At 44.0% G+C, this 26,769-nt stretch overlaps 1 protein-coding gene across 1 annotated transcript in view; it reads right to left on the reverse strand.

Annotated features, from left to right (window-relative positions):
• LOC144487108 (mediator of RNA polymerase II transcription subunit 12-like protein) overlaps nucleotides 1-26,769 on the reverse strand; it is a 596,823-nt gene that overhangs the window by 517,904 nt on the left and 52,150 nt on the right. The window contains 2 exon segments of the mRNA XM_078205170.1: nucleotides 4,045-4,155; nucleotides 18,464-18,636. Of these exon segments, the coding sequence (XP_078061296.1) occupies nucleotides 4,045-4,155; nucleotides 18,464-18,636 (284 nt within the window).

Raw genomic sequence — 26,769 nt, forward strand, 5'->3', positions numbered from 1 at the left:
TCACTAGGGGATTTTCACAATAACTTCATTGCAGTGTTAATGTAAGCCTACTTGTGACTAATAAATAAACTTTTATTTAAACTTTACCTTCAAGCCAACCTAGGCTAATAGTGCTCAGTATTATCTATTCACAAAATATGGCAACAACTTCTGGCGAGCGTAGATGTACAGTTAGTTGCAAAAATCTGGACGTTGCTGTCGAAAAGAGACACAGTCGCTTGCCCTGCTTCCAGACACTCTGTAGAAGGCACCGCACCATTTCGATATGGAAATTTAACAGCCCAGGGCTGGTCTAACTAACAACATGCACTGTTCATTCGCTCCAGCTTGTTCGTGTTTAAACATTGTGGAAGCTGAAGTCCACACATGCAAAACAATAATAATAATATGGCTGCATCGACTTTATTACTCAGAATTCGAGTCTGCTCCTGTGAGGCGCCTTGGGACATTGACTGCTATATAAATATAACTTGGTCATTGCTGCTCGAGATTGAAAACTTAATTGAAATTTCTTCTTTTTGTACTTTTTCCTTGTGTCTCTTTTTATTGCACTCTTAATCCAATCATTCTTTCCCTCTCTGTTTATCTATCTGAACCAATTTGACATTGAGTTCAGCATTCTAACTTACACCATCTGGTTCAGACCCTGCACTGCACATTAACAATTCTGCAATCTGATGGTTGGTTAAAATACAGTCGCTAGCCCTGTTTGCACAGATCCCAGACATCTGCAGAAGACTTTGGTGGCAGAGGCAAAACTTCCAATCAGAGCCACACAAAGGTGACTCTGGGCGAGTCTGGTGATGGTTTTCCTTCTGTAAATGTGCTCAATAATGTTAGAAACCTTGTCTTTAGTACCACGTCAAAGAACAAATAAAAGTACAGCACAGGAACAGGCCCTTCAGCCCTCCAAGCCTGTGCCGATCATGATGCCTTAACTAAACTACGAAAAAAAACCTTCTGCTCTTACTCGGACTGTATCCCTCTATTCCCTCCCGGTTCATGTACCTATCCAGATGCCTCTTAAATGTTGCTAATGTGCCTGCTTCCACCACCTCCTCTGGTTCCAACGTGTTCCAGGTTTTTCTCTGGGTGCTCTGGTTTCCTCCCACAGTCTGAAAGACGTGCTGGTTAGGTGCATTGACCCGAACAGGTGCCGGAATGTGGCAGAGGGGAATTTCACAGTAATCTTCATTGCAGTGTTAATGTAAGCCTTACTTGTGACTAATAAATAAACTTTTACTTTGAACTTGTGGCCCTTTGTAATTGACACTTCTACCCTGGCTCATAATTTTGTAGACCTCGATCAGGTCTCCCCTCAGCCTCTGTCTTTCCAGTGAAAACAATCCTAGTTTATCCAACCTCCCCTCACAGTCAACATCTTTGAGACCAGGCAACATCCTGGTGAAACCTTCTTTGCATTCTCTCCAAAGCTTCCACGTCCTTCAAGTAGTGTGGCAACCAGAGCTGCACCCAATACTCCAAAACCAAGGTTTTATGTGGCTGCAACGTGATTTCCCAACTCTTGTACTCAATGCCTTGGCCAATGAAGGCAAGCATGTCATACGCTTTCTTAATCGCCTTGGCCATCTGTGTTGCCACTTATAGGGAACTGTGGACCTGCACACCCAGATCCCTCTGTATGTTAATGTTCCTCAGGGTTCTGCCATTTACAGCTACTGAAAACAAGATGGAAGCAAAAAGGATTGTCCAATACTCAGAACAATTTAATTGGTTCTAGTTCTATTCTGCTCTAGCTAATGGTGGTTGCCTACTGCCTCGTAATTTCATTTAATTTTGTTCCTGTTTGCTATTTGTCTATCAACTAGTTCACTAGATGTCCAACTCTAAGTTGTAGTAGTTCAAAGCATGACATTTCAGCCAATCAGGTGCAGAAGTACAGGCTCTACGAATGCAGATTGACCTGAGTGTCAGTACGTAGATTTTTAAATCATGACAATGGGTCCAGAGGAGGTTCACAAGAATGTTCCCAGGAATGAAGGTTTGTCATATGAGGAGCAGTTGAGGAGTCTGGGCCTATACTCGATGGAGTTTAGAAGGATGAGGGGGAGATCTAATTGAAACTTACGGAATACTGAGAGGCCTAGATAGAGTGGATGTTTCCATTTGTAGGAGAGACTAGAACTCGAGGGCACAATCTCAGAGTGAAGGGACACTCCTTTAAAACTGAGATGAGGAGGAATTTCTTCAGGCAGAGGATGGTTGATCTGTGGAACTCATTGCCATAGAGGGCTGTGGAGGCCAGGTCATTGAGTGTCTTTAAGACAGAGATAGATAGGTTCTTGATCAATAAGGGGATCAAGGGTTACGGGGTGAAGGCAGGAGCATGGGGATGAGAATCATATCAGCCATGATTGAATGGCAGAGCAGACTCGATGGACCAAATGGCCTAATCCTGCTCCAAATCTTATGGTCTTATGACTATGTAGATACTCATCAAATAATTTTAAGTAACTTATCGAGAACAAGGGAAGTAATAAATCTTTAATTCTGAATTTAGGATTCTATTTTTTCCTACTCATTTCAGTGATGCTTGTCAGTGCTGAGAAATCGATAGAGTTCCATTGCCATTGTTAACACACTGATCGACACAACAGTGGATTTTTGAGCATTTCTGCTCTTTCCCAATTTGATCCATCAAGCCTTGGTTCACAGGAATGCCATGAATTTTCCATTTCCCAGACCGGTCAACCTGCCATCCCTCAGCACGGCCTCAAAGACAATTGTTGACAAATGAAGGACAGATTGGCAATGAGCTCCCAGACTGGAGCCAAACTGAACTTCCAAACTCAGTTGACACAGAACTAATACCACCAGGTATAGAGGAGCGTTTCAGTGCTACACATTGAACTGGATCCTAACGCAGACATAAAGTGCTTGTGCTCAGCCACAACTCTACATTATGATTATGCAAACTCAAAGGCAAGCTTGTTAGAAATTTTCAACAATATTTTTACATGGGATGGGAGCAAATGTGTACAGTTCTGGTCACCCTATTATAGAATGGATTTTATTAAACTAGAAAGAGTGCAGAAAAGATTTACTAGGATGCTACCGGGACTTGGTGGTTTGAGTTGTAAGGAGAGGCTTGATAGACTGGGACTTTTTTCTCTGGAGCGCAGGAGGCTTAGGGGTGAGCTTATAGAGGTCTATATAATAATGAGGGGCATAGATCAGCTAGATAGTCAATATCTTTTCCCAAAGGTAGGGGAATCTAAAACTAGAGGGCACAGGTTTAAAGTGAGAGGAGAGATACAAAAGGATCCAGAGGGGCAATTTTTTCACACAGAGGGTGGTGAGTGTCTGGAACAAGCTGCCAGAGGTAGTAGTAGAGGCGGGTACAATTTTGTCTTTTAAAAAGCATTTAGATGGTTACATGGGTAAGATGGGTATAGAGGGATATGGGCCAAATGTGGGTAATTGGGACTAGCTTCGGGGTTTAAAAAAAAAGGCAGCATGGACAAGTTGGGCCGAAGGGCCTGTTTCCATGCTGTAAACCTCTATGACTCTAAATGCTTCAATAACAACTTGCAGCTTGGCAACATTTAAGGTCGCCCCATTTTCTGAACTGAGTTGACCTTCCTTTGGACAACACTGAAGGCCTGGCCCACTCCAATGTAAGTAATGTAGCTTTCTATCAAATGCAGTATGCAGGCAAGGCTGCAGTCATATCAACTATTGCAGAAAGCCCTCTGAAAAATTCTCAAAAAGATATCCTTCCACTGGAAAAGCATAACTATGAATTTGTGTCATTTTAAACTGCAAATTAACAAAACCTGAGAACATTTTATCATCAAACTTTGTTTAATTTCGACGCCATGTTCATCAAACAACAAAAATTGCTTCTGGATTTTTTTTGTTGCAAATGTTGTCGAGATAGGTCGCTAATTTGGAGCCAAGAATCCCTAACTCCAAACTAGTTGAGCCTTAAAGTCTTCCTTTCTTCTACTTTCTTTAACTCCAGCTACATACATAAAAAATCTGTCTCAAAATGAGGAAAGGATAAATACTCATGTTGCTTACCTGGAGCATGAGTGGCAACAGCAACTTAAGCAGTTCGTCATCTGTTGGTCTGACCTTTTCTAGGACATCAAGGATCCAGGTCAAATACTCATGTCTCTCCAACATTCCATCCTGCAACGTGACATGTGTGCAAGTTAAAATTCGATTCTTTTTTCTGCTCCTCATGCTAAGCAAATCGATGCATTGTGTTTTACAGCGATGCCAAGCAACTTCAATCCCAACATTCCCCCCACCAGCAGCAAGAACTTGCAATGCATATACTTGCAGCATATCGCACAAGACTTGTGGAAATGTGCAAGATGTATGGCGGGGTTTAGTCAGTGCCATTTGTGATGTGCTAATCTTCAAGGGGCAAAAAATTTGGGCGGCACGGTGGCACAGTGGTTAGCACTGCTGCCTCACAGTGCCAGAGACTGAGGTTCAGTTCCCGGCTTGGGTCATTGTCTGTGCACAGTCTCCCCATATCTGCATGGGTTTCCTCCAGGTGCTCCAGTTTCCTCCCACACTCCAAAGATGTGCCGGTTAGGTGGATTGACCATGCTAAATTGCCTCTTGGTGTCAGGGAGACTAGCTGGGTAAATGTATGGGGATTGGGGGATAGGGCCTGGGTGGGATTGTGGTCAATGCAGACTCGATGGGCCAAATGGCCTCCTTCTGCACTGTAGGGATTCTATGATTCTGTGAAGTATGAATGAACATTATGGAAATGCAAATGTATCAATATCTATGGCTGCCTAAAACCAAACCCTCCCAACGACACGGTTAATAAATGGTCCTGCTTAAGATGGAGGGAAAAAATGATGCAACTCAAGCTATTGAATTTAACTGACTGCCTTGGCATAACAACATGAAAGCTAATGGGTCATTCGACGTCAACACAGATTTATCAATACAACTTCACACAGCATTCAGTTACATAGTCATCTTGAGAAGGGCAACTCTCGAGCTGGCTATATTGGCGACAAGAAACTATTGTCAAAGCAAATTTAGTTTCCAGCAGACTTCAAACATCAGTCTGGGAATGAAGAAGAGTAAATCTCCCTTCCAAACTGAAAGTCTATAGAGCATTAGTCCACCCACTCTGATCTATGCATGCAAGGCTTGGACTGTGTACCAGCATTATGTCAAGATCCTCATCATTTTCACTTGAGGGCCTACCGAAGCTTCTGAAAATCAGGTGATGGGACAAAATGGGGAGGCGGTGGCCATGGGGAGGGGAATGTTCTGGGGACCCGGGTTTGAAACCCGCCACGGCAGACGGTGGTATTTGAATTCAATGAAAAAAAAACCTGGAATTAAGAATCTACTGATGACCATGAAACCATTGTCGATTGTCAGAAAAACCCACCTGGTTCACTAATGTCTTTTAGGGAAGGAAATCTGCCATCTTTACTTGATCTGTTCTACGTGTGACTCCAGAGCCACAGCAATGTCCTTGGCTCTCAACTGCCCTCGGGCAACCAGGGATGGGCAATAAATGTTGGCCAGCCAGTGACGCCCATGTCCCACAAATGAATTTTTAAAAATTACCAGACATTGAGGTGCTCAGCCGAGCTGGCATGCTAAGCATCCTGGCCTATTTGCAGCAGAACTTTCCGGGTGTTGGTCGATCCCAGCAGGCACCTATGTGCCCATTGGAACCCTACCAAACATCCCAGAAGATGAACTGGTCATCTTCGCTTCAAAGGACGAACAAGGAAAGCTCCAAACAAAAAACAAAAGTGTGATTTTAGGCGATTGCAATCTACACTGGAGGTGGGAAAGGAGAGTGGAAGCACTTAAGTGATACCAAACTTGACATTGTAATTTAGATTCGAAACTGGGTCATTACGGACATAATCAGGCAATTGTATGACTTTTCCTCCAAAATAAAGACACAACATTAGGAAATAAAGTGCGATTCAGGCACAGTATGGATCCACATGTTGAAAATATTACACTGCTGGTAAATTGCTTGTGGGATTTCCCCCGAGAAAGGAACCAGGGCAAGGACCAAAGAGAGAGGAAAGTTGAAACTAGAATGACGATAAAGGCAACATGCATTTAAATAGCACATTTTAAACAGAAAAGTGCCCTAGATTGGATATGAAAAGTCAGTCACCAAAATGCTTTCCAAATATTGAAAGAATTTCAAGTGGATGTTAGTCTCAGGATAAAGGACATTCACACATGCTGGGGTTAAAGATTCAACATTTGGGAGGTACAGAGAAGCAAACACACCCCCAAATTACTAGGCCGAGGTCTGACCTGTGGAAGGCCACTGTTGACAGAGTTGAACAGAGAATTCTCTTTTGAAAAGTGGACAGAAATGTTGACATTACAACATTATAGCAGATATCACGATAATAAATAATACAAATATATATATCATAGAAACCCTACAGTGCAGAAGGAGGCCATTCGGCCCATCGAGTCTGCACCGACCACAATCCCGCCCAGGCCCTACCCTCACATATTTACCCGCTAATCCCTCTAACCTACGCATCTCAGGATTCTTAGGGGCAATTTTTAACCTGGCCAATCAACCTAACCCGCAAATCTTTGGACTGTGGGAGGAAACCAGAGCACCCGGAGGAAACCCACACAGACACGAGGAAAATGTGCAAACTCCACACAGACAGTGACCCGAGCCGGGAATCGAACCCGGGACCCTGGAGCTGTGAAGCAGCAGTGCTAACCACTGTGCTACCGTGCCACCCGTGTGCAATATATATGAAAAGTCATATATATTGCACACTAATTTTCTTGTGTCACAAACCTCAGAATTATTATATATTAACACTGCTGACTCACAGAGCCAGGGACCCAGGTTCAATTCTGGCCTCAGGTCACTGTGTGTGTGGAGTTTGCACATTCTCCCCGTGTCTGCGTGGGTTTCCTCCGGGTGCTCCAGTTTCTTCCCACAGTCCAAAGATGTGCAGGTTAGGTGGACTGGCCATGATAAATTGCCCCTTCATGTCCATAGATGTGCAGGTTAAGTGGACTGGATGTGATAAATGCCCCTTAGTGTCTAAAGGTGTGTAGGTCAGAGGGTTTAGCCATAGTAAACGTGAGGGGTTACAGGGATAGGGCGGGAGGGTAGATCGGAGTAAGATGTTCTTTCAGTGCAGATTCGATGGGCCAAATGGCCTCCTTCTGCACTGTAGGGATTCTATGGCTCTATGGATTCTGCTGTTATACCTTTCAGTCTTCCAGAAACCAGGTGGGACACCCAACTTTACTTGTCTTTCACTTGTCTTCTATCTCAGTGCTGTTCATCCGCCCACTGCCATTTATAGCTGGTTGTTTATGACACTCGTAAATAACTGTTCTGCCTGTCCTTCACTGCTCACTATTGTTACTAGCCCACCAGCGGCCCCTTCTACAATCAGCTTCAGTTACTATGGGCCTCTGAGGACAGTGGACAAATGTGGGAGCTGAGAGTTGGGGTAGTGAGAGGGAGCAGTGAGATTCTTGGGGTTGAACAGAGAGAGGAAAGGAGAAATGACAGAGAGACATAGTGGTTTCAGACAGCAGGGATAGAGTTGTCAATCAGGCCAATCAATGCTTTTTTTTCTCCCATCCTCCCTCCCCCAAGCACAGGTTTGAAGGTAGGATGCAGATAAAGAGATGGTAAGGGTTGGGAATGACACAGAGGAGAAAGGGTAGTAGAGGAACATAGCAATGATAGCAAGTATAGTAACCATGGTGACAGACACGGAGGTCAGATTATCTTCCTATAGTTAAGCATCTACATTTACATTTTTAAGGGGAAATCCGAATTCAGCTCAATCAACAGTCAAGACTAAGGACTCAATCCAGTGATTGGTGGTGTGGTATCTTCTTTCTACCTCCCAGCAGCTTAAGGCATATGACAAGGACAATAAGGTCAGTCCATATATATATATATCATGGAGTCAAAGATGGCTGCAGGAAGGAAGTGCACATCTGTGCAGATGGGGAGGGTATTGGGACTGACAAAAGAGTGATTATGGGAACAAAAAAGTAGAAAAACCTGAATGTGACGTATGGAAATTTTACATATAGGCTGGAATTCTCCTGCCGTCCACGCCAGTGGGATTCTCCCATCCCGCTGCAGAGAACGAAGATTTGGCTGACTGCCAAATTCTCCGTCCCCACTGGCAGTGGGGTGTGAATGGCCAGAAAATTGCGGCCTTAATCTTTCTGGCGTTAATTATTCTCACTGTGCCATCATGTGTTGGGTCAGGAGGAACACTTGGGATGATACTGGAACAGTACTGTGGCAGAACTTAACACATGCAGCAGTTACACGCACCTTTAGAATATTTATCTGAACAGAGCTGGATTTAAACGCAGCACATTGTACAAAACAAAACCATCAAAAAGGCACAGGAAGGAGTCGGTAACTATCCCTCGGAGCTTATTTATACTCTCTGCAAGCTAATCTGCTGTAGTCCAGCACACAGGGGGGATAGTCTGTTACTTTCCTAATTTTCACTTCATTGCGTCAATACCTTACAGATCAACCTCAAAAGCTGAATTAGGTCATGTTTTACGCTGGCATGATCATCAGCTCAAACAGCAATACGTGCCCACATGTGGCTCATAGCCACGGGCTTTGGAGGGACAAAGGCAATACGTTTCTTGCCTCGAAAACAAAAACTCATGTTCTACTTTTACCGGGGTCAGGGTGGGATTTGGAGGGGTGGGGATGAGGAAAAAAGGTGATGAATCTACAATCACGTGCACAGCATTTAAAAGGTATGGAAATTGAAAACTCGGCTATGCAATATTCATAACAAACTCACAAACATGACCGTCCAAAGGGGGTTAACTCTCTCTCAGGACTGACAAAGAAATTGCCTCATTTGTTTTTCTTATTTATTTTTTCATGTTCATGAAAGAACATCCCATTACAGGACATGGGTGCCATTGGCATGTCCAACATTTCTTGCCCATCCCTAATTGCCCCTTGAACTGAGTGGTTTGTTCAGTCATTTCAGAGCTGTCCAGAGTCAATCACATTCCTCCAGACCAGGTAAGGACGGCAGACTTCCTTCGCTCAGGGACATTAGTGAACCAGATGGGCTTTTACGACAATCGCACTTACTGAGATTAGTTTTCATTTCCAGATTTTATTAATTGAATTTAAATTCCGCCGGTTGCCGTGGTGGGATTTGAACCCATGTCCCCAGAGTGCATTAGCCTGGACCTCTGGATTACCAAGCCTGTTGCCATTCTACCGCCATTTCCCCCCGCCCCCCCCCTCACCCCAAAATTTCACTCCCCCCAATCTTACAAAAACATTTAATGCATTTGCTACCAATATTGCAAGGCACAACCACCATCCAGAGAAACTGAGAAACAATCATTTCCATGAAATGCTTTCAAATGTTGGTGTTTAAAAAGGTTAGTGATGAGGGTGGGGAATAGACTAAAAGTCCCAATCTTGAACAAATTTAATCGGAGCATGGCAATCCAACCAGCAGGATCACTGGGAGATCCGAATGCTTTCTGGTTAAACACAGAGTCATAATTCAGCAACTCTATCCAGCAAGTCACCCCTCCCCCATCCCTCTGAGTCAACAAAACACTGCTTAAACAAACATGTTCCACTAAAGGTGAAACCAATGAATGAGCGAGAGCGAGAGAGAGAGAGAGAGACACAAACAGAAAGTTTGTTAATAATAATTCTGGTTAACGGTTCGGTTTCAAAAAGGGGAACTGAAGCCAAGACTCCTTCTTCAAGTCCCATTTGCTCGACAGCTGTGAGTTTCCAACCGATTTGCACTGACATCTCCCTTCATATTGTACAACAGCTTCTACATGAAATGGCTCTGTAACATGGTAGGGGCTCCTGCTGTTACTTAATCCATCCCATTCAGAGAGTTTTGACAAATTCCTCAGCGTTGAAAGGAAAAGAAGAAACAATCATATGAAGAAAGTCACAACTGTAACTTTCAGTTTTGACCACAGATCGAGAGCATCCAGATCACCAACAACCTGTCCTGGGCCCCTCCATGCCGATGCTATAGTTAAGCCCACCAACACCTCTAGTTTCTCAGGAGGCTAAGGGAATTCGGCATGCCCACTACGACTCTCGGCAATTTTTACAGATGCACCATAGAAAGCATTCTTTCTGGTTGTATCACAGCTTGGTATGGCGCCTGCTCTGCCCAAGACCGCGAGAAACTACAACGGGTTGTGAACGTAGTCCATCACGCAAACCAGCCTCCCATTCATTGACTCTGTTTACACTTACTGCTGCATCGGAAAAGCAGCCAGCATAATCAAGGACCCTACGTACCACGGACATACTCTCTTCCACCTTCTTCCGTCGGGTAAAAGACACAAAAGTCTGAAAACACGTACCAACCGACTCAAGAACAGTTTCTTCTCTGCTACCATCAAACTTTTGAATGGACCTACCATTTATTAAGCTGATCTTTCTCCATACCCTACCTGTGGCTATAAACCCTCCTCTTTCCTTCTCCCCATACATACTCTATGAATAGTATGCTTTGTCTGTATAGCGTGCAAGAAATAATACTTCTCACTGTATCCCAATACATTTGATAATAATAAATCAAACCAAAAAGTGCTCTTTGCCAGCAGAGGGGACATAATGTGAGAATGTGTATTGCCATTCACTATGGTATCAACAAGCACTTACTTTTCAAACAGGGAAAAGATACGGCAACTATTAAATGCTGCAAGCATCACTCGTGCTATTAGAGGTTTGGAATGCACCCCCGAACTAGATCAGTACTCTTCCATGACATTTATGTCCCTCATTTAAAATTGCAGTGTTAAAGTCAGGACAGCAGGATAAAAGGGTTATAATTTTCTTTATATTCTTTCTGGGAATATGAGCATCATTAAGAAAACCAACACTTATTGCCCATCCAAGTTGCTCTTGAGGAGGTACAGTTTTTCCTGAACTTCCATAGTCCACATGGTGAATGTGCTCCAGCAGTGCTGGTATGTCGGGACAGGGGAGGGGGGTGGTGTGGCATGGGAGGGAATTTGGAAGAGATGGTGCTCCCATGGTCCCATTCCTCTTGTCCTTCTAGAGGTCATGCATTTGGGACACACTGCCAAATGAATGGCCAGACAGAGCCTCCACAGGTGTCTGTACTCATCGTATTGCAGATGCAAGGCCTAGAGGCCACTGCAATTGCAGATGCAATTGGGTGTGGAGAAAGATCGTATTGCAGATGCAAGGCTCCTGCCCACTGCCTAGAGGTGGCCTGGAGCTGCAAAACCCAAGAGAGTTTCATCTGCCAGTATCAAGGGGTAATCGAAATAAGCCTCTGTGCTATTTTCTGCAAAAAGGAAATGCATGATGAGGAATTGGAATGGCCACATGATATCTCGCCTGCACAAAACCATTTGTCAATTTCTCTCAGTACCTTTCTTGGTCCAACACTGTGTTATTACCAGCACCAGGAAGTTCTGCAAGTGAATAGACTGTGGTGACCATAATGTGCTGAACAGTACAGTACGGTACAGAAAATAAATTAATAGCTTACAATTTTGTAAAACTTAATTGAAGCTGATGTTAACTCTAAACTCAAGAGGATTAATTGAATTTCTAATGGGCCAACCTAATCCTAATAGAAAATGTAAAGTAAATAAAGGATCGGTTCTTAAAACATTCCAATTTGGGGCAAAATCTTCCGGCTTGTGACGTCGGCCGGATCTTCCGGTCCCACCAGCAGCGCACCACACCCACCACGGATTTCACATGGAGTGACATCAATGGGAAATCCCCCTGACAGCAGCGGGACGAGCGAATTCCGCCACCAGTGAATGGCATTCCACCTTCCACCGCTGGGAAACACACAGCTGGGAGGCTGGAGCATCTCGCCCACGATCTTTACTGTTCTGCGAGTATCAACAGTACACTTGGTCCACAATTTACATAACTCTGTTCCGTTACCAAGCAAGATGCAAAACAGAAGCCCTTTTGTTTTTATTAGTTAGCAAGGAAATTAGGACATTGATACTGTACAATTTAAAGTTGTCATTTGAGAAATACTCAATATTTCCCCATGTTTGAAAGCATTAACTGTGACATGATAGTCATGTGCAATAGATATGATTTTTTTTATGTTTAAGGAGAATGTTTAAAAATTCAATTTTTTCTGCAGGCAATTAGTGTGTCTGGAAAACATGTGGGTCAGATGCTGGGAGAGCAGGATAATTACTCATTTTAGCCATCTAGCGTTTACTTAAGTTGGAGCTAATGGATTTTTGTTTATAGGTGGAGATTTCTCCTGGGGTTTTGATTAAAGGAATGGAATGTGTGTTTAGATACGCAGGGTCACGTGATGAAGTGGTTAATGGGAGGAGCTCAGTCTGTAGCAGAGCGAGACAGTTTTTCAGTTCTGTCTGGGGTTTGTTTGGAGATAGAGGTTTTGCACAAGCTGCTCTCTCTCCACAAAGTCTCTCTGACAGCTTCAAGACTGATTACATTCATTATAGCAAGTATATTTATGGGTGCTAACTGCACTTAAAGTGGCACTTTAAGTCTGTAAAAGGAATATTGCTTATTTGGAACTAAAACAGTGATAAGTTAGAAATTAAAGCTTTTTCCTTTCATTTTCAAATATTGCTCAACGTTAATAATTAAGCTGCTTCGTATGGTAGAGTTATATTTAAACTGTGTTATCAAATAATGTTTGTTTTACTGTAATAAAGCCCTAATTTGTCAGTGGAATTACTCCTGGAGCAAAGCATCCTATCCTCACATTTATGCCAAATTGTTGGGGTCTAGTCTGGCTTCCTGATGTAATTTGAGTTTCTGGTCCAGGAGTCGAACAAACGAACAAGCTAATTTGTTATTTTTTTATGCAAGCCTGCAGTGTAGCGAGAAACAAAGAAATATAAGTAGAATTCACCATAAACCATAAGACATAGGCTCAGAATTAGGCCACTCGGCCCATCGGGTCTACTCTGTCATTCAACCATGGCTGATATTTTTCTCCTCCCCATTCTCCTGCCTTTTCCCCATAGCCCCTGATCCCCTTATTAATCAAGAACCTATCTATCTCTGTCTTAAAGACATTCAATGACCTGGCCTCCACAGCCTTCTGTGGCAAAGAGTTCCACAGATTCACTACTCTCTGGCTGAAGAAATTCCTCCTCATCTCTGTTTTAAAGGATCGTCCCTTTAGCCTGAGGTTGTGCCCTCTGGGTCTAGTTTTTCCTACTAATGGAAACATCCTCTCCATGTCCACTCTATCCAGGCCTCGCAGTATCCTGTAAGTTTCAATAAGATCCCCCCTCATCCTTCTAAACTCCAACGAGTACAGACCCAGAGTCCTCAACCGTTCCTCATACGACAAGCTCTTCATTCCAGGGATCATTCACCAGCATGAGTGGTTTCCGTCACATTGTCTGGAAACTGGATACACTGCAGCATCTCACCAAGACTCCTTCAATAGCACCTCCCATCATCTCATCACCTCTACCACACAGAAGGACAAGGACAGCGGGTGCGCAGAAACATCACTACCTCCAAAATTCCCCTCCAAATCACACACCATACTGACTTGGAATGAAATCACTATTCATTCACATAATCAAAATCCTCGAACTCTTGATTTAAAAGTACTGTATGGACTGCAGCAGTTCAAGGGAAGGTGGCTCACCGCTACCTTTTCAAGGGCGATTAGGGATGGACAATAAATGCTGGTCCGATGACCCTGTTGAGGCTTTCCGTACCCGCTGGGCACCGCAGGGACTGGGGTGCACTGTCGATCCCTTTAATCACATTTTAGTTTGATGTTTTAAATTTCATTTCCACCTCGTCTTTTGTTTTGAGCGCTTCCCTTCTTTTGGGGACTGCCCCTTTTGATTTGTCCCTCAGTTATTCGATTTTGTTTTAATTATTTTGCCAAAAAGATTAATAGAATAGACACAGATTCAAGCTTGTAAAAGACAATGATGGAGAGTACCTATGGATCAATCCTCTTTCATCAAGTGCGATCAGGACATGGAATAATGAGTGGTGGTGAAAACTGCGTGAATCATTTCAGGAATAACTAGTGGCTGCAACATGGGGCTAGGTGGGTCAACCAGGATAAGATGACGACCATCCTCTTTGATAATTGTCTTGTGACTGTAATGGAGCATGATGGTTTCTCATTGCACTCAGGCCACTCTTAGGAACCCAAGTATTTCTCTTGAGAAAGTCAAAGACAAAAACACTTGCAATTTATGTTGGATTCTCAAAGTGCTTCGGAGTCAATTGGACGCTGACTGAAGTATAGTCAAGAAGCTCATCACCATCCAGGGCAAATTAGACAGCCTGATTAATTGGCATCAGTTCCACAAACATTCACTTCCTCTACCTGAGTCGCACAGTGGCAACAGTGTGTACCATCTACAAGATGCACTGCAGGAACTCACCAAGGCTCCTGAGGCAACACCTTCCAAACATCTTTTCAATTGAGATTGCCCTTCTTAATCTAGAAGGACAAAGGCAGCAGATGCACAGGAACACCGCCACATCTCTCCTCCCCACATCTCTCACCATCCTGACTTGGAAATATATCGCTGTTCCCTCACTGTCGCTGGGTCAGAATCCTGGAACTCCCTCCCTAACCAAACTGTGGGTTTACCTACACCTGTGGTTCAAGAAGGCAGCTCACCCACCACCTTCTCAAGAGCAATTAGGGATGGGGGCAATAAATGCTGGCCTCGTCTGCAAAGCCCAGATGCCTTGAAGGAATTAAGAATTAATTAAGTAAATAAATCGCATGCAATTTGCATCAAACTATTTGTCTGTATACAAAATTGTGAACAATTACCTTCCACTCCTTCAGGAACACTGGTTCCTTTTAAATGTGTCCCCAAGGAAACAATTGCTGTCAATTTAGAACACTTGCTTGTTTATTTTTTTCCTCTTCCAAAGCAAACTATAATTGTCTACATTTCATTTTGTCTTTAAAACTCCAGAATGTGCAGTCAGTACTTTTCTGACATGCGGTATCATAGCCACCGCAGGCAGTACACCACCTGTAAAGGGATACTGCAATCAAAAATCTGAAAAAATCCCCACCCTCTTTCCAAATATTTATCCAGTTCCCTCCTGATATTGCTAGCTCTCTCGGCTTCCATTCCTGGGAAATCTAATCACCAACTTCCACGTAACAGAAGCAGGGCGAAATGGGACATGGGCAGACATGCCAAACAGACAGAACATACATAGCCCAGTCCATCACACAAACCAGCCTCACACCCATTGACTCTGTCCACGCATCCCACTGCCTCCGAAAAGCAGCCAGCGTAATCAAGGACCCCACGCACCCCGGACATTCTCTCTTCCACCTTCTTCTGTCGGGAAAAAGATACAAAAGTCAACCAACCAACTCAAAGTCTGCTTCTTCCCTGCTGCCATCAGAGTTTTGAATAGACCTACCTTGCATTAAGTTGATCTTTCTCTACACCCTAGCTATGACTGTAACACTACAATCTGCACTCTCTCATTTGCTTCTCTATGAACGGTATGCTTTGTCTGTATAGTGCATAAGAAACAATACTTTTCACTGTATGCTAATACAAGTGACAATTATAAATCAAATCACATCAAAATCATTTTGTTGCCCATTATGTGATACACATGATATCCAGTTTGACTGATGTTGTTGGTACGGAGTTTAGGGCAAAATGTATAACGGGCGTCCGATGCTATACTGGCTGTTTTCCATTCTTGCCCTTGTCCAATTCTTACCAAAACCTCTCTAACTGAGTGTCTGTATTTGCCCTTTGCTAGTCGAGAATTTACAACAAACATGTTCCTCCACCGTCTAGTGAATAATGCTGCCCTCCTTCCCACTTCTCCTCAATCCAGTGTAAAACACTAGCACAGCAGGCTGCGTTGCCATGGTGTGGTCACAGATGGTGACTGTTCCCAACATAAAAGGCACTGAAGATAAATAAAATCATATTTGCAATTAAAATCATCTCAGGTTTATGCACAACACAAGATTCCCTCACAAAGAAACATAAAATCACTCCACAATCTAGCCCCTCTACTCCCTCTGAAAAAGGCAGTAGCTTGTTTAAAGTTTATTTATTAGTGTCACAAGTGGTCTTACTGCACTGCATTACATTGCAATGAAGTTCCTGTGAAAATCCCCCAGTCGCCACACTCCAGTGCCTGTTTGGGTCCACTGAGGGAGAATTTAGCATGGCCAATCAACTTGATGGTTAAAGATCATGCACGATGTCAAGCTACTATAGAAATGTTGAGCAGAATCTTTTCCCATCGAACTTTGCAGTGTGCACGCATCTGTCTGTGAGAAGATCCTCTGGTGGAGTGGTAGCATCCCTACCCCTGGGCCTGATGTTTCGGGTTCAAGACTCCACCCCACCCCTCATTCATCGGGCACGGAACTAACATGCATGACCCAGTTCAACTGGCTTAAAATCATCACGGGAATACTCCCATCACTTCCCCACTGACCCCCAAAGGGAAGCGTGTGAAGATACATTAAGTAAAACCTTAGAAGGATGTGGAGGCTTTGTAGGAGAGGTTTACTAGGATGCATCCTGGCTTAGAGGGTATAAGCTATAAGGAGAGGCTGGACAAACTAGAGTTGTTTTCTCTGGACTGGCGGAGGCTGAGGGGAGACCTGATAGAAGTCTATAAAATTATGAGAGGCGTAGATAGGGTTGACAGTCAGAATCTTTCCCCCAGACTTGCAATGTCTAATCCTCGGGGGCATGCATTTAAGGTGAGAGGGGGAAAGTTCAAAGGAGATGTGAGGGGCAAGTTTTTTTCTACACAGAGAGTGATAGGTGTCTGGAACATGCTGCCAGGGATGGCGGTGCAGGCAGATATGATAGGGGCCTTTAAGGGACTTTTAGATAAGCACATGAATATGCAAAGAATAGAGGGATATGGATCAAGGGCAGACAGAAGGGATTAGTTCAATATGGCATCATGTTCAGCACAACACTGTGGGCTGAAGGGCCTGTTCCTATCACCCACCCCCTGCTTACCAAGAATCTATCCATCACGGCCTTAAAAATATTCCAAGACAATGAGGCGCGATTTTGAGCCTGCATTCTCCATCTGTGGGAATGGCAACACGTGCTCAAAATCCACAGAGCGTGATTCGTACCGGCAAGTTTCTGAGTTCCAATATCACTGGCCCCTCACTGGCAGAGTGGCAAGAAACACGCCACAGGACAGCAGCAAGCTCATTTTAATACATTAGCATGTTATGAGCGAGCATGGTCTCCGGGACATCCCCCCCGTCACCGGATATTCAGCGGTCGCCATCACGGCAGCACCCTTTACAAGAGGGTCACCTAGACGTGAGGGGAAGGGCCAACAATCTGGGGGCATGGGCGAGAGCGTGCGGGGGATGGCTAGAGAAGTACCGGCTCTGTTCCGGGATGAGGAAGGGGGACGCTCAGACCTCCATGGTGGGCTGGAGAGAATTAGCCTGTTTTCTCGCCGAAAACAACTCTCCCATTTTTTGGTAAGATTCCCTCCTCAATTCCCACCACCTTTTCAGGGCAGAGAGTTCCAAAGACTCTCAGCTGGCTGAAAGAAGAAATTTGCATCATCCCTGTTTTAAACAGCCGATCCTTTATCTTTATGATCTGGTGATGCTGGTGTTGGACTGGGGTAAGAAGTCTCACAACACCAGGTTAAAGTCCAACAGGTTTATTTGGTAGCAAATACCATAAGCTTTCGGAGCGCTGCCCCTTCGTCAGATGGAGTGAAAATCTGATTTTCACTCCATCTGCCGAAGGGGCAGTGCTCCGAAAGCTTATGGTATTTGCTACCAAATAAACCTGTTGGACTTTAACCTGGTGTTGTGAGACTTCTTACTGTGCTTACCCCAGTCCAATGCCGGCATCTCCACATCATGACCTTTATCTTAAAACAGTGACCCTCTAGTTCTTGACTCTCCCACAAGAAGAAACATCCTCTCCACTCTGTCAAGACCCCTCAGGATCTTGTACGTTTCAATCAAGTCACTCTTCTAAACTCCAGCAGGTAAAGCCTAGCCTGTCCAACCTTACCTCGTAAAATAACCTGCCCATTCCAAGTATTAGCTTGGAAAATCTTCTATAACCTGATCATCGAACACTGCATAACCACAGCCCAGCCCTTCATTGCAGGAGGAGACTGGAATGTTCTAGCTCTTTCCATAGGGTTTGCAACTTCCAGGCTTGTCCTGGAGTTTCCAGGAATTTAAGATTAATCTCCAGGACACTGCTGCGAGTATCCAAGGAGAAAAATCGTAAGAGGCCTGAAGGGAAAGTGAAAGGATTTGTTCATTTCCTTTGAATACTTTCATTAGTCATAAAAAAAATACCTGAGATGGGGGAGGGGGAGAAATTGCTATTTGACTGAATGGGTGCAAATGGAGACCAGTAGTCATGTGGTGAAGCCTCCAGGAACACGCCCAGAGGTGGAAATGCTCGTTACCTGGAACATGTAAAACGCCAGCTTCTCATTGTACTCCCATTGTTTTATTGCTTGTTCCACCTCCGGAGGCACTGTTGTTGTAGATGGAGGACCTTGACCAGAAGGCCCATGGTAATATTCAGCAATTTTAGCCAGCTGTTCGCGAAGGTACCTTGTCAAAATCTGAGTCCATTCTGTAAGGAGAGGAGGGAGAAGCAAAATTAATCAAGGTCAAGACTTCAAAAGGAAGATTCCAACTCAAAGTGAAGTCGCTGATGGCCTGCATCCTACAAGACTTATGGGAAGTCCAAAGACAAGGCATCAGAGGCTCCGATCAGCCTTTCTAAACACCCTTGGATATTTATTTATTTAGTTATTAGTGTCACAAGTAGGCTTACCTTAACACTGCAATGAAGTTACTGTGAAAATCCCCTAGTCGCCACACACTCCAGCACCTGTTGGGGTACACTGAGGGAGAATTTAGCATGGCCAATGCACCTAGCCAGCATGTCTTTTGGACTGTGGGAGGAAACCGGAGCACCCAGAGGAAACCCACAAAGACATGGGGAGAATATGCAGACTCCACGCAGACAATGACCCAAGCCAGGAATTGAACCCGGATCCCTGACACTGTGCCACAGCAGTGCTAACCAGGGCGGCATGGTGGCACAGTGGTTAACACTATTGCCTCACAGGGCCAGGGACCCTGGTTCAATTCCAGCGTCAGGTGACTGTCTGTGTGGAGTTTGCACATTCTCCCCATGTCGGGACTGGGGGAGGAAACCAGGTGCTCCGGTTTCCTCCTACAGTACAAAGATGTGCAGGTCAGGTTGACTGGCCATGCTAACTTGCCCCTTAGTGTCAGGGGGATTAGGAGGGTAACCATGTGGGATTATGGGGATGGGACTTGGGTGGGATGGTTTTTGGTGCAGGCTCGATCGGCCAAATGGCCTCCTTCTGCGCTGTAGGGATTCTATAATCACTGTGCCACCATGCTGCCCTATGAAAGTTGCTGCCAATGTAATAAACTTTGTTTGAAAGGAATAAACCATCTAAATGCAAACAAGACAATTCCACACAGGTTGTGAATAAGCCTATACGTGCCGTGACAATAATAACATTAACTCTTATCCAGCAAACACATAGCGATGAGAGACACTAGGTACTAGAGAAAGGCAAGCTGCATCGACCGCACTTTTCTGAACCCGAACAGGTTTGGAACATAAGGGATATTTCAAGTAACAGCAACCGTTCAGGCATCCACAAGCAGAATGAAATACAGCAGCATTATTGCCCATTAACATCTACATCAATATCAGTGGTACTTTGCTTACCCAGCGGCAGTCGGCGAACTCACAAAGCGATGCTCTGTGTCTACAGAGGTTATGCATGTTGCCTTGTTTGATCTACACCACAACTACAGAGGCAACTAAATAGCACCAGCAGAGTAGGAAACTCTTACATCGGACCATGAAATTATTAGTTCACACTTAATGTGGTGCAGGTGGGCACCAACCATTCAAAAAGAGTAATAAATTCTGCAGATGAAATGATTCCCTTAACCAGCCAAACAAAAAGCCATTCATCTCATTCCCATTTTTGGGCAGTTCTCTTGTTGGCTGACTTCATCGTAGCCGCACTCCAAATGTGCAAAGACGCTAGTGATTTTGAGATCAGCATTTCATTAATCTAAGTATAATACTGCGTTCAAAACCAGCGTACCTTTCAACGCAAAACTCAGTCAATGCTTCCAGTGCCAAACTTTTGATGTGCATTCATTGAAATGGGTGAGATAATTAATTGCACTTTATTTAAAGATCAAAAATGGGATGGAAATTGTAAATTTTCGTGTTGTGTTGTTAGGGAAATAGATGGAGGGTCTGTTTGCAAAAGGAGCACTGGTTTAGGAAGTTCTGAAAGGTCCCACAGAAAGTAGTTGAGGCCAAAACGTTTTGTGATTTCAAGAAAAAATTAGATATGGCTCTTGGGGCTAAAGGGATCAAGAGATATGGGGGGGTGGGGAGAGAGATGGGATCAGGACATTGAATTTGATGATTAGCCATGATCAACATGAATGGCAGAGCAGACTTGAAGGGCCGAATGGCCTACTCCTGCTTCTATTTTCTATCTTTCTATGTCTGATCTGTATTATTGTCTCCATAGTGCAGTGAATTAACAGAACTCACATCTTTACTGATGAATCCCAAAATACATTTTCAATAAAGTGGACCATCTATTCTAGAGTGTCCATTCTGACAAGTATTTTTCCGAGTGCTTAATTTCAAGTGTTGATGATTTATATACATATATGCTGCAGAGATTGCAGTGTGCAATGGAAATTTATACTCTTAGCATTTGCAGAATTTACATCTGCTAAAAACAAATAGAAAAATCAGAAATCTCACCAAGGTCAGGCTGCATCATTTTTATAAGCAGCCTTCCATTTCCCAGCATATTAAAGTGAAAAAATAAAGAATACTTGCATTGATAGAGCCCCCTTGAATGGCCTCAGCACATCCCAACACCCTTTACAACCAAGGAAGTCCAGTGTTGCAATGCCTAAAACGCAGCAGCCAATGCACACATCACAGTCAAACAAATAACAATGAAGTAACAACCAGATAATCTGTTATTTATGTTGGTTGAGAGTTGAATATTGTCCAGGACACCCTGCTCATTTTTGCAGTAGTGCCAAGGAATCTTTTTTTCACCCGAGTGTGGCTGTGGCTTTGGTTTACCGTCTTAACCGAAAGACGTCAAACAAAGACGCCTACGATTCTTAAGGTGCAATGCTCCTGATGTGCTTCACTGGAGTGTCAGTCTAATCATTATGGTCAAGCTCTGGACAGAGATAGGTTTGAACCGACAACCTCCCAACTCAGAGACACAAATGTTACAAACCGAGCCACAACTGAACCTGTCGCCTGATCTTTGCTGGGGAAGCCACCACATGGGCTTTCCAGCTGCCTGACCGAGCAGAAAATAAACCAGGATATTTTAAGGCTAATTCCTACATCAGACATTTCAGCTCACATTTTTTGCTTCTAAGAACAAAATAGCTACAACAAATGTGCTGCAGTGTAATCCATACCACTTAAACCACCCACATTTTGCATTGGGTAATAAAGCAAACCAGTTGTCAATTGCAAAGTTGGCGCTTACAAAGGTTAAACTTAACTCGGCTCAAACGCCAAGAAAAAGCACTATTTTACGTCAAATGTGTCTTGCAGAAAAAAGGCACATGTCGCCAAACTTGCTAACTATTTGCCAACCAATTAAAAGTCTCTTCTCATGAAGTATAAATTGTTGTGCCTTTCACATTTGGTATTCTGGGGAAGTTCCCTGGTGAGTGCAAGACAAAAAGCTTTGACAACACGGGAGGGGTTTTCCACGCTCACCATGGCGTGTTTCATTATGGTTATTGTGGGTGGGAACCTGATTAGGTCACTGTAAAGGGGCGGCGAAAATCGGAAGTCGCAATCTCGCCGCAAGATCCGCGACGTCCGGGGTTCTCCAAAAGCTGAGCCCCCCCCCGCCGTCATTCCCACGGACAGCAAGTGTGGGCTCAAGATTGCCCCCTGTGAATGATTCCAAGAGAAAGGCAGATTGTCCATGACCAAAAGAAAAGCATTTTATTATGTGTCACAAGTAGGCTTATATTAACACCGCAATGAAATTACTGTGAAAATCCCCCAGTCACCACACTCCGGGGCCTGTTCGGGTCAATGCCCCTAACCAGCACGTCTTTAGGACTGTGGGAAGAAACCGGAGCACCCGAGGAAACCCACGTAGACACGGGGAGAACATGCAGATTCTGCGCAGACAGTGAGCCAAGCCGGGAATCGAACCTGGGTCCCTGGCGCTGTGAGGCAGCGGGGCTAAGCGCTGTGCCACCGTGCCGCCTTTTATGTTTAACATGCTGAAGTGATCCTCATCAAGATACAGGGATGTTTTAATGTCAATCAAGTTAGCATTAGTGAACTCGAATATGCATATACTATCTGGATGCAGTTGTTGAAATGATAAATATTTAGAATTAATCTAACAAGCCTGGTTCTGTAAGTGTCCAAACGTTATAGAGATATTCAAAATGAAACAGAGTGAAATGCTGACTGAGTAACTGGAGAGGTGAGTTTCGGTGTAAAGGATTAGCTTTCTCTCCTCCAGCCCTTTGAAGTTAAATAAGAGCATTTGATGTCACGACTGGGTAGCCTTTGTTACCTTGGACAGATGTTTATATATTAAAATTTCTGGTTAGCTTCCCAAATTGATTTGAACATTTTTCAACGCTGACAACTCAGGTGCATTTTGTAGTTATGGTTTTCATTTTCCACAAAGGCTGCATTTAATTACACAGCGATTACCAACTCCCTCTGTGGCATTAATAAAATCAACCAATCAGTAAAGGCCAACTCAGAACAAAGACCTATATATAGGATCCCCCAAGGGTAATACAAGTGATTTTACAAAATGTTTCTGACCAGAAATTGGGGGGGGGGGCACTCTCAACGGATCAAAAAATATGGTCAATTATCCCCACCACTGTTCTGACTCAAAACTGTGCATGCTCAAAAACATTAATTTAATTTTGCTTATGTTCACGCATGAAAGGTTTGCCAGTCACTGCCAAGATTAAATACATTATTCATGGCATAATAGTTAACGACAGTAACCTTTACATAAATAGCGCATCATTTGATTCATGGAGAACACAAGTGTTTTCAGGAATCAAGGCCATTAGACACAACAGGACCGTCCCTTTGGGTCAGCCCCGTGTATGCCAATTATCTGCCCATAGCCCCTAACCCGCTCCCACTCCAGATGCTCATCTACATTGGCCTCTCACATCGGTATTGCTGGCTGCTCCAATTCTTTTTACCACTGAATGATTTATGTTCTCCCTGAAAGACAGGTCGAAGCAAAGCCAATGGTAACTTGTGGGGCACTGGATATACATCTCAAATTAAAACATCTCTGCCGGACTATGGGAAAGGAGCAGAAGAGTGGTAACTAATTGGGCACTCCCAGTTATGGGCAGGATGGACCAATGATTCTCTTCACGTCGTATGATTTGATTCCATAAAGTTGTAGAATTTAGATGTGGATGTTTTTTGGGTGTGGAGTTTGCACGTTCTCCCCGTGTCTGCATGGGTTTCCTCCGGATGCTCCAGTTTCCTCCCACAGTCAGAAAAGACGTGCTGGTGAGGTGCATTGGCCATGCTAAATTGTCCCTCAGTGTACCCGAACAGGCGCTGGAGTGTGGCGACGATGGGATTTTCACAGTAACTTCATTGCAGTGTTAATGTAAGCCTACTTGTGACACTAATAAATAAACTTAAACTTTTTGCCTGGATTTCTTTCTTTGTGAAGTTTAGATTCAAGTTTCTTGCAAAGCACACACCAACTTGTCAATTGTGTCATGCCTGGTCACATTTTGTGCCCAGCTTTTAACTATGCCACGCGTCCAAGACCAACATTTCTGGACCTTCTTCGATCGGATGGATGAAAGTAGTTCCATCGATAATAAAGTACACATAGGCGAGTTGGGTCCAAGTTTATGCTCCACACAAGCTTCCTCCATCAAACCCAATCTCCACTTCTTTCTAAAACCAAAGCAGAATGTGCTGGAAAAACTTTCAGGTCACTGACCTTTCATCTTTCTACTTCTTTCTCCCTCATGTTCTTGTTTAGTATCCCTTTAAATGCCTCTATGCTATTCTCCTCAATCACTCCTTGTGAAAGCGAGTTCCACATTCGAATAATAGAATCATAGAATCCCTACAGCACAGAAGGAGGCCATTCGGCCTATCGAGTCTGCACCGACCACAATTCCACCCAGGCCCTATTCCCATTACCCACATATTTATTCGGCTAATCCCCTAACACTAGAGTCAATTTATCATGGCCATTCCACCTAACCTGCATATCTATGGACTGTGGGAGGAAACCGGAGCACCCGGAGGAAACCCACGCAGACACGGGGAGAAAGTGCAAACTCCACACAGACAGTGACCCGAGGCTGGAATTGAACCCGGGTCCCTGGCGCAGTGAGGCAGCGGTGCTAATCGCTGTGCCATCGTGCCGCCCTAATGCTCGGAGAAAGAAGTTTTACCTGAATCGAACATTGGATTTATTTGTGACTACCATATTTATGGCTGCTAACTTTGAATTCTCTCAGAAATGGAAACATCATCTCCACGTCTGTCAAGATCTTTTCATACTTTCAAAGGCCTTTTGCAAACCTCTCAGCCTTCTCTTGTCCTGAGAAAAGGGTGCTCTCCATTCTTCCCAGTTGGTTTTCTCCTCTGTTCTGGAATTTTTTAAAAAGGGGAGTGCTCCCTTAAAATTAAAAATGAAGGAACAATTTGGATATGAAAGGGTTCCACCATTTGGGTTTCTAACTCGACTGTAGTCAAATGGATTTCTTAAAAGGGCACATGCTGGACTGTCAACGCCATTTCTGTGGTAAATAAAAGTTATAAGGAATGGGAAAGGATCTTACTGAATGGTGAAGTCAGTTCCAAGGGCCAAAAGGCTCATTTCTCATGTTGCTCAGTTCTCACATTCAGAGCAGTGATGCTGATTGAACAACAGATGGAAGAACTTTTGTGACATACAGAAGTATTCAATAAATGGAGCGGCGCAAACTGATTTACATTATCAAAAGCACAGCGTTACAAAAGTATTTATTGCATAAGCGCAGGGAGTTAAATTAAACATTGATGTGGCAGGTGTCTGATAAAACAGAGTGCCTGATACAAAATGGTGAGTGCCCATGCCAGAAATTAACGTGCAAAAGCAGGATGTATTCCTGATTAGGTCATATCTGAAATCTAAGATCCTGAGGGAACTGGACAGGGTGGATGCTGGATGAATGTTTCTCCTTGTGGAAAAGATTAGAACTCAGAGACACAGTTTAAGGATAAGGGGTCTCCCATTTAAGGTTGAGAGGGGATCATGATTTCTTTTTATTTTTATTTATTAGTTTCACAAGTAGGCTTATATTAACACTGCAATGAAGTTACTGTGAAAATCCTCTAGTCGCCACACTGCAACGCCTGTTCGGGTAGACTGAGGGAGAATTTAGCCTGGCCAATGCCCCTAACCATCATGTCTTTCGGACTGTGGGAGGAAACCAGAGTACCCGAGGAAACCCACATAGACACGGGGAGAATGTGCAGACTCCGCGCAGACAAGTGACCCAAGCCGGGAATCGAACCTGGTTCCTTGGCACTGTGAAGTGGCAGTGCTAACCACTGTGCCGCTCACGATGCATGTCACTTGAAGGAGGTTTCAACACTACTGCACAAAACAGAGAAGTCTCAGAGTTTTTATTTTAACAGAAAAATTATTTTAATCATGGGGAACTCCACGCAATGCATCTGTTCTCAAACTAACTGGGGGCACTTTTTTCTTCCATAGTAAGAGGGCATTGAATGGAGATGGAGAAAGAAAAACCCACAAAAACAGTATGTTACCACTCGCATGAAACAAATAGACAGCAAGGGACCTCCCCTCACTTGGATCACTCCACTACATCTGTTCTTGTGGTTGGTTACAAGTGTGAAAGATATTTATGAGTTTTCACAAAGGATGCCGGCAGAAGAGGCACTCAAGACGAGGTGGGAGGGGGAAGGGGTGAAGAGAAAGGGGGAGGGGGAAAGTTATCATAGATAGCAATAGGAATAAAAAGCCCAATGCATTAAGTTACAAAAGCTGTAAAGAAAGAAGTACTTATTGAAATGTAATTATTGTTATAAATGTAGAGGCAGCCAATAACATACAGCAAGCTCCCACATGATAATAACCATATGATTTTTTTTTTAATACCCTGTTGGTCAATATTGGCCACAACTCGAGGGGTGGAATTCTTTCATTTCGAGACTAAGTGCCGTGACAGGTGCAGGAACATGGAGTGTTTCCCACTATAGCGACCAGCGGGAAAACACGCCAATCTTCTGGCACCCTCCCAGGTGTTTCACGCTGTATTCAGTGGCAGGACAGGCCTGCATGGCGCATACTCTGCCATCCTATCCAGGAGCCATATTGAAAAGACACCCAACGATTGAAGAAAGGAGATGGACCTCCTGAAAATGAAAATAGATCCCTGGGATCAATCTGAAGCCGGAAGATGGGCCTTCTGAAAACAAAGATGGATCTCCAGGAACGTTCCAAGGCTGGAGGACCCCTCTCAGACACCTAATCTGGAGGTTCCACCTGCAGTTTCACCCCTGGCCCACTGCTGTGGTGTTCGAGGGTCCAGGGTTGCAGGTGGCCTCTATCCTGAGACAGCTCCAGGCATTGTTCAGATGAGTCCCAGTATATGC

This window comes from Mustelus asterias, chromosome 3 (genome assembly GCF_964213995.1).
Source record: "Mustelus asterias chromosome 3, sMusAst1.hap1.1, whole genome shotgun sequence".
NCBI lineage: Eukaryota > Metazoa > Chordata > Chondrichthyes > Carcharhiniformes > Triakidae > Mustelus > Mustelus asterias.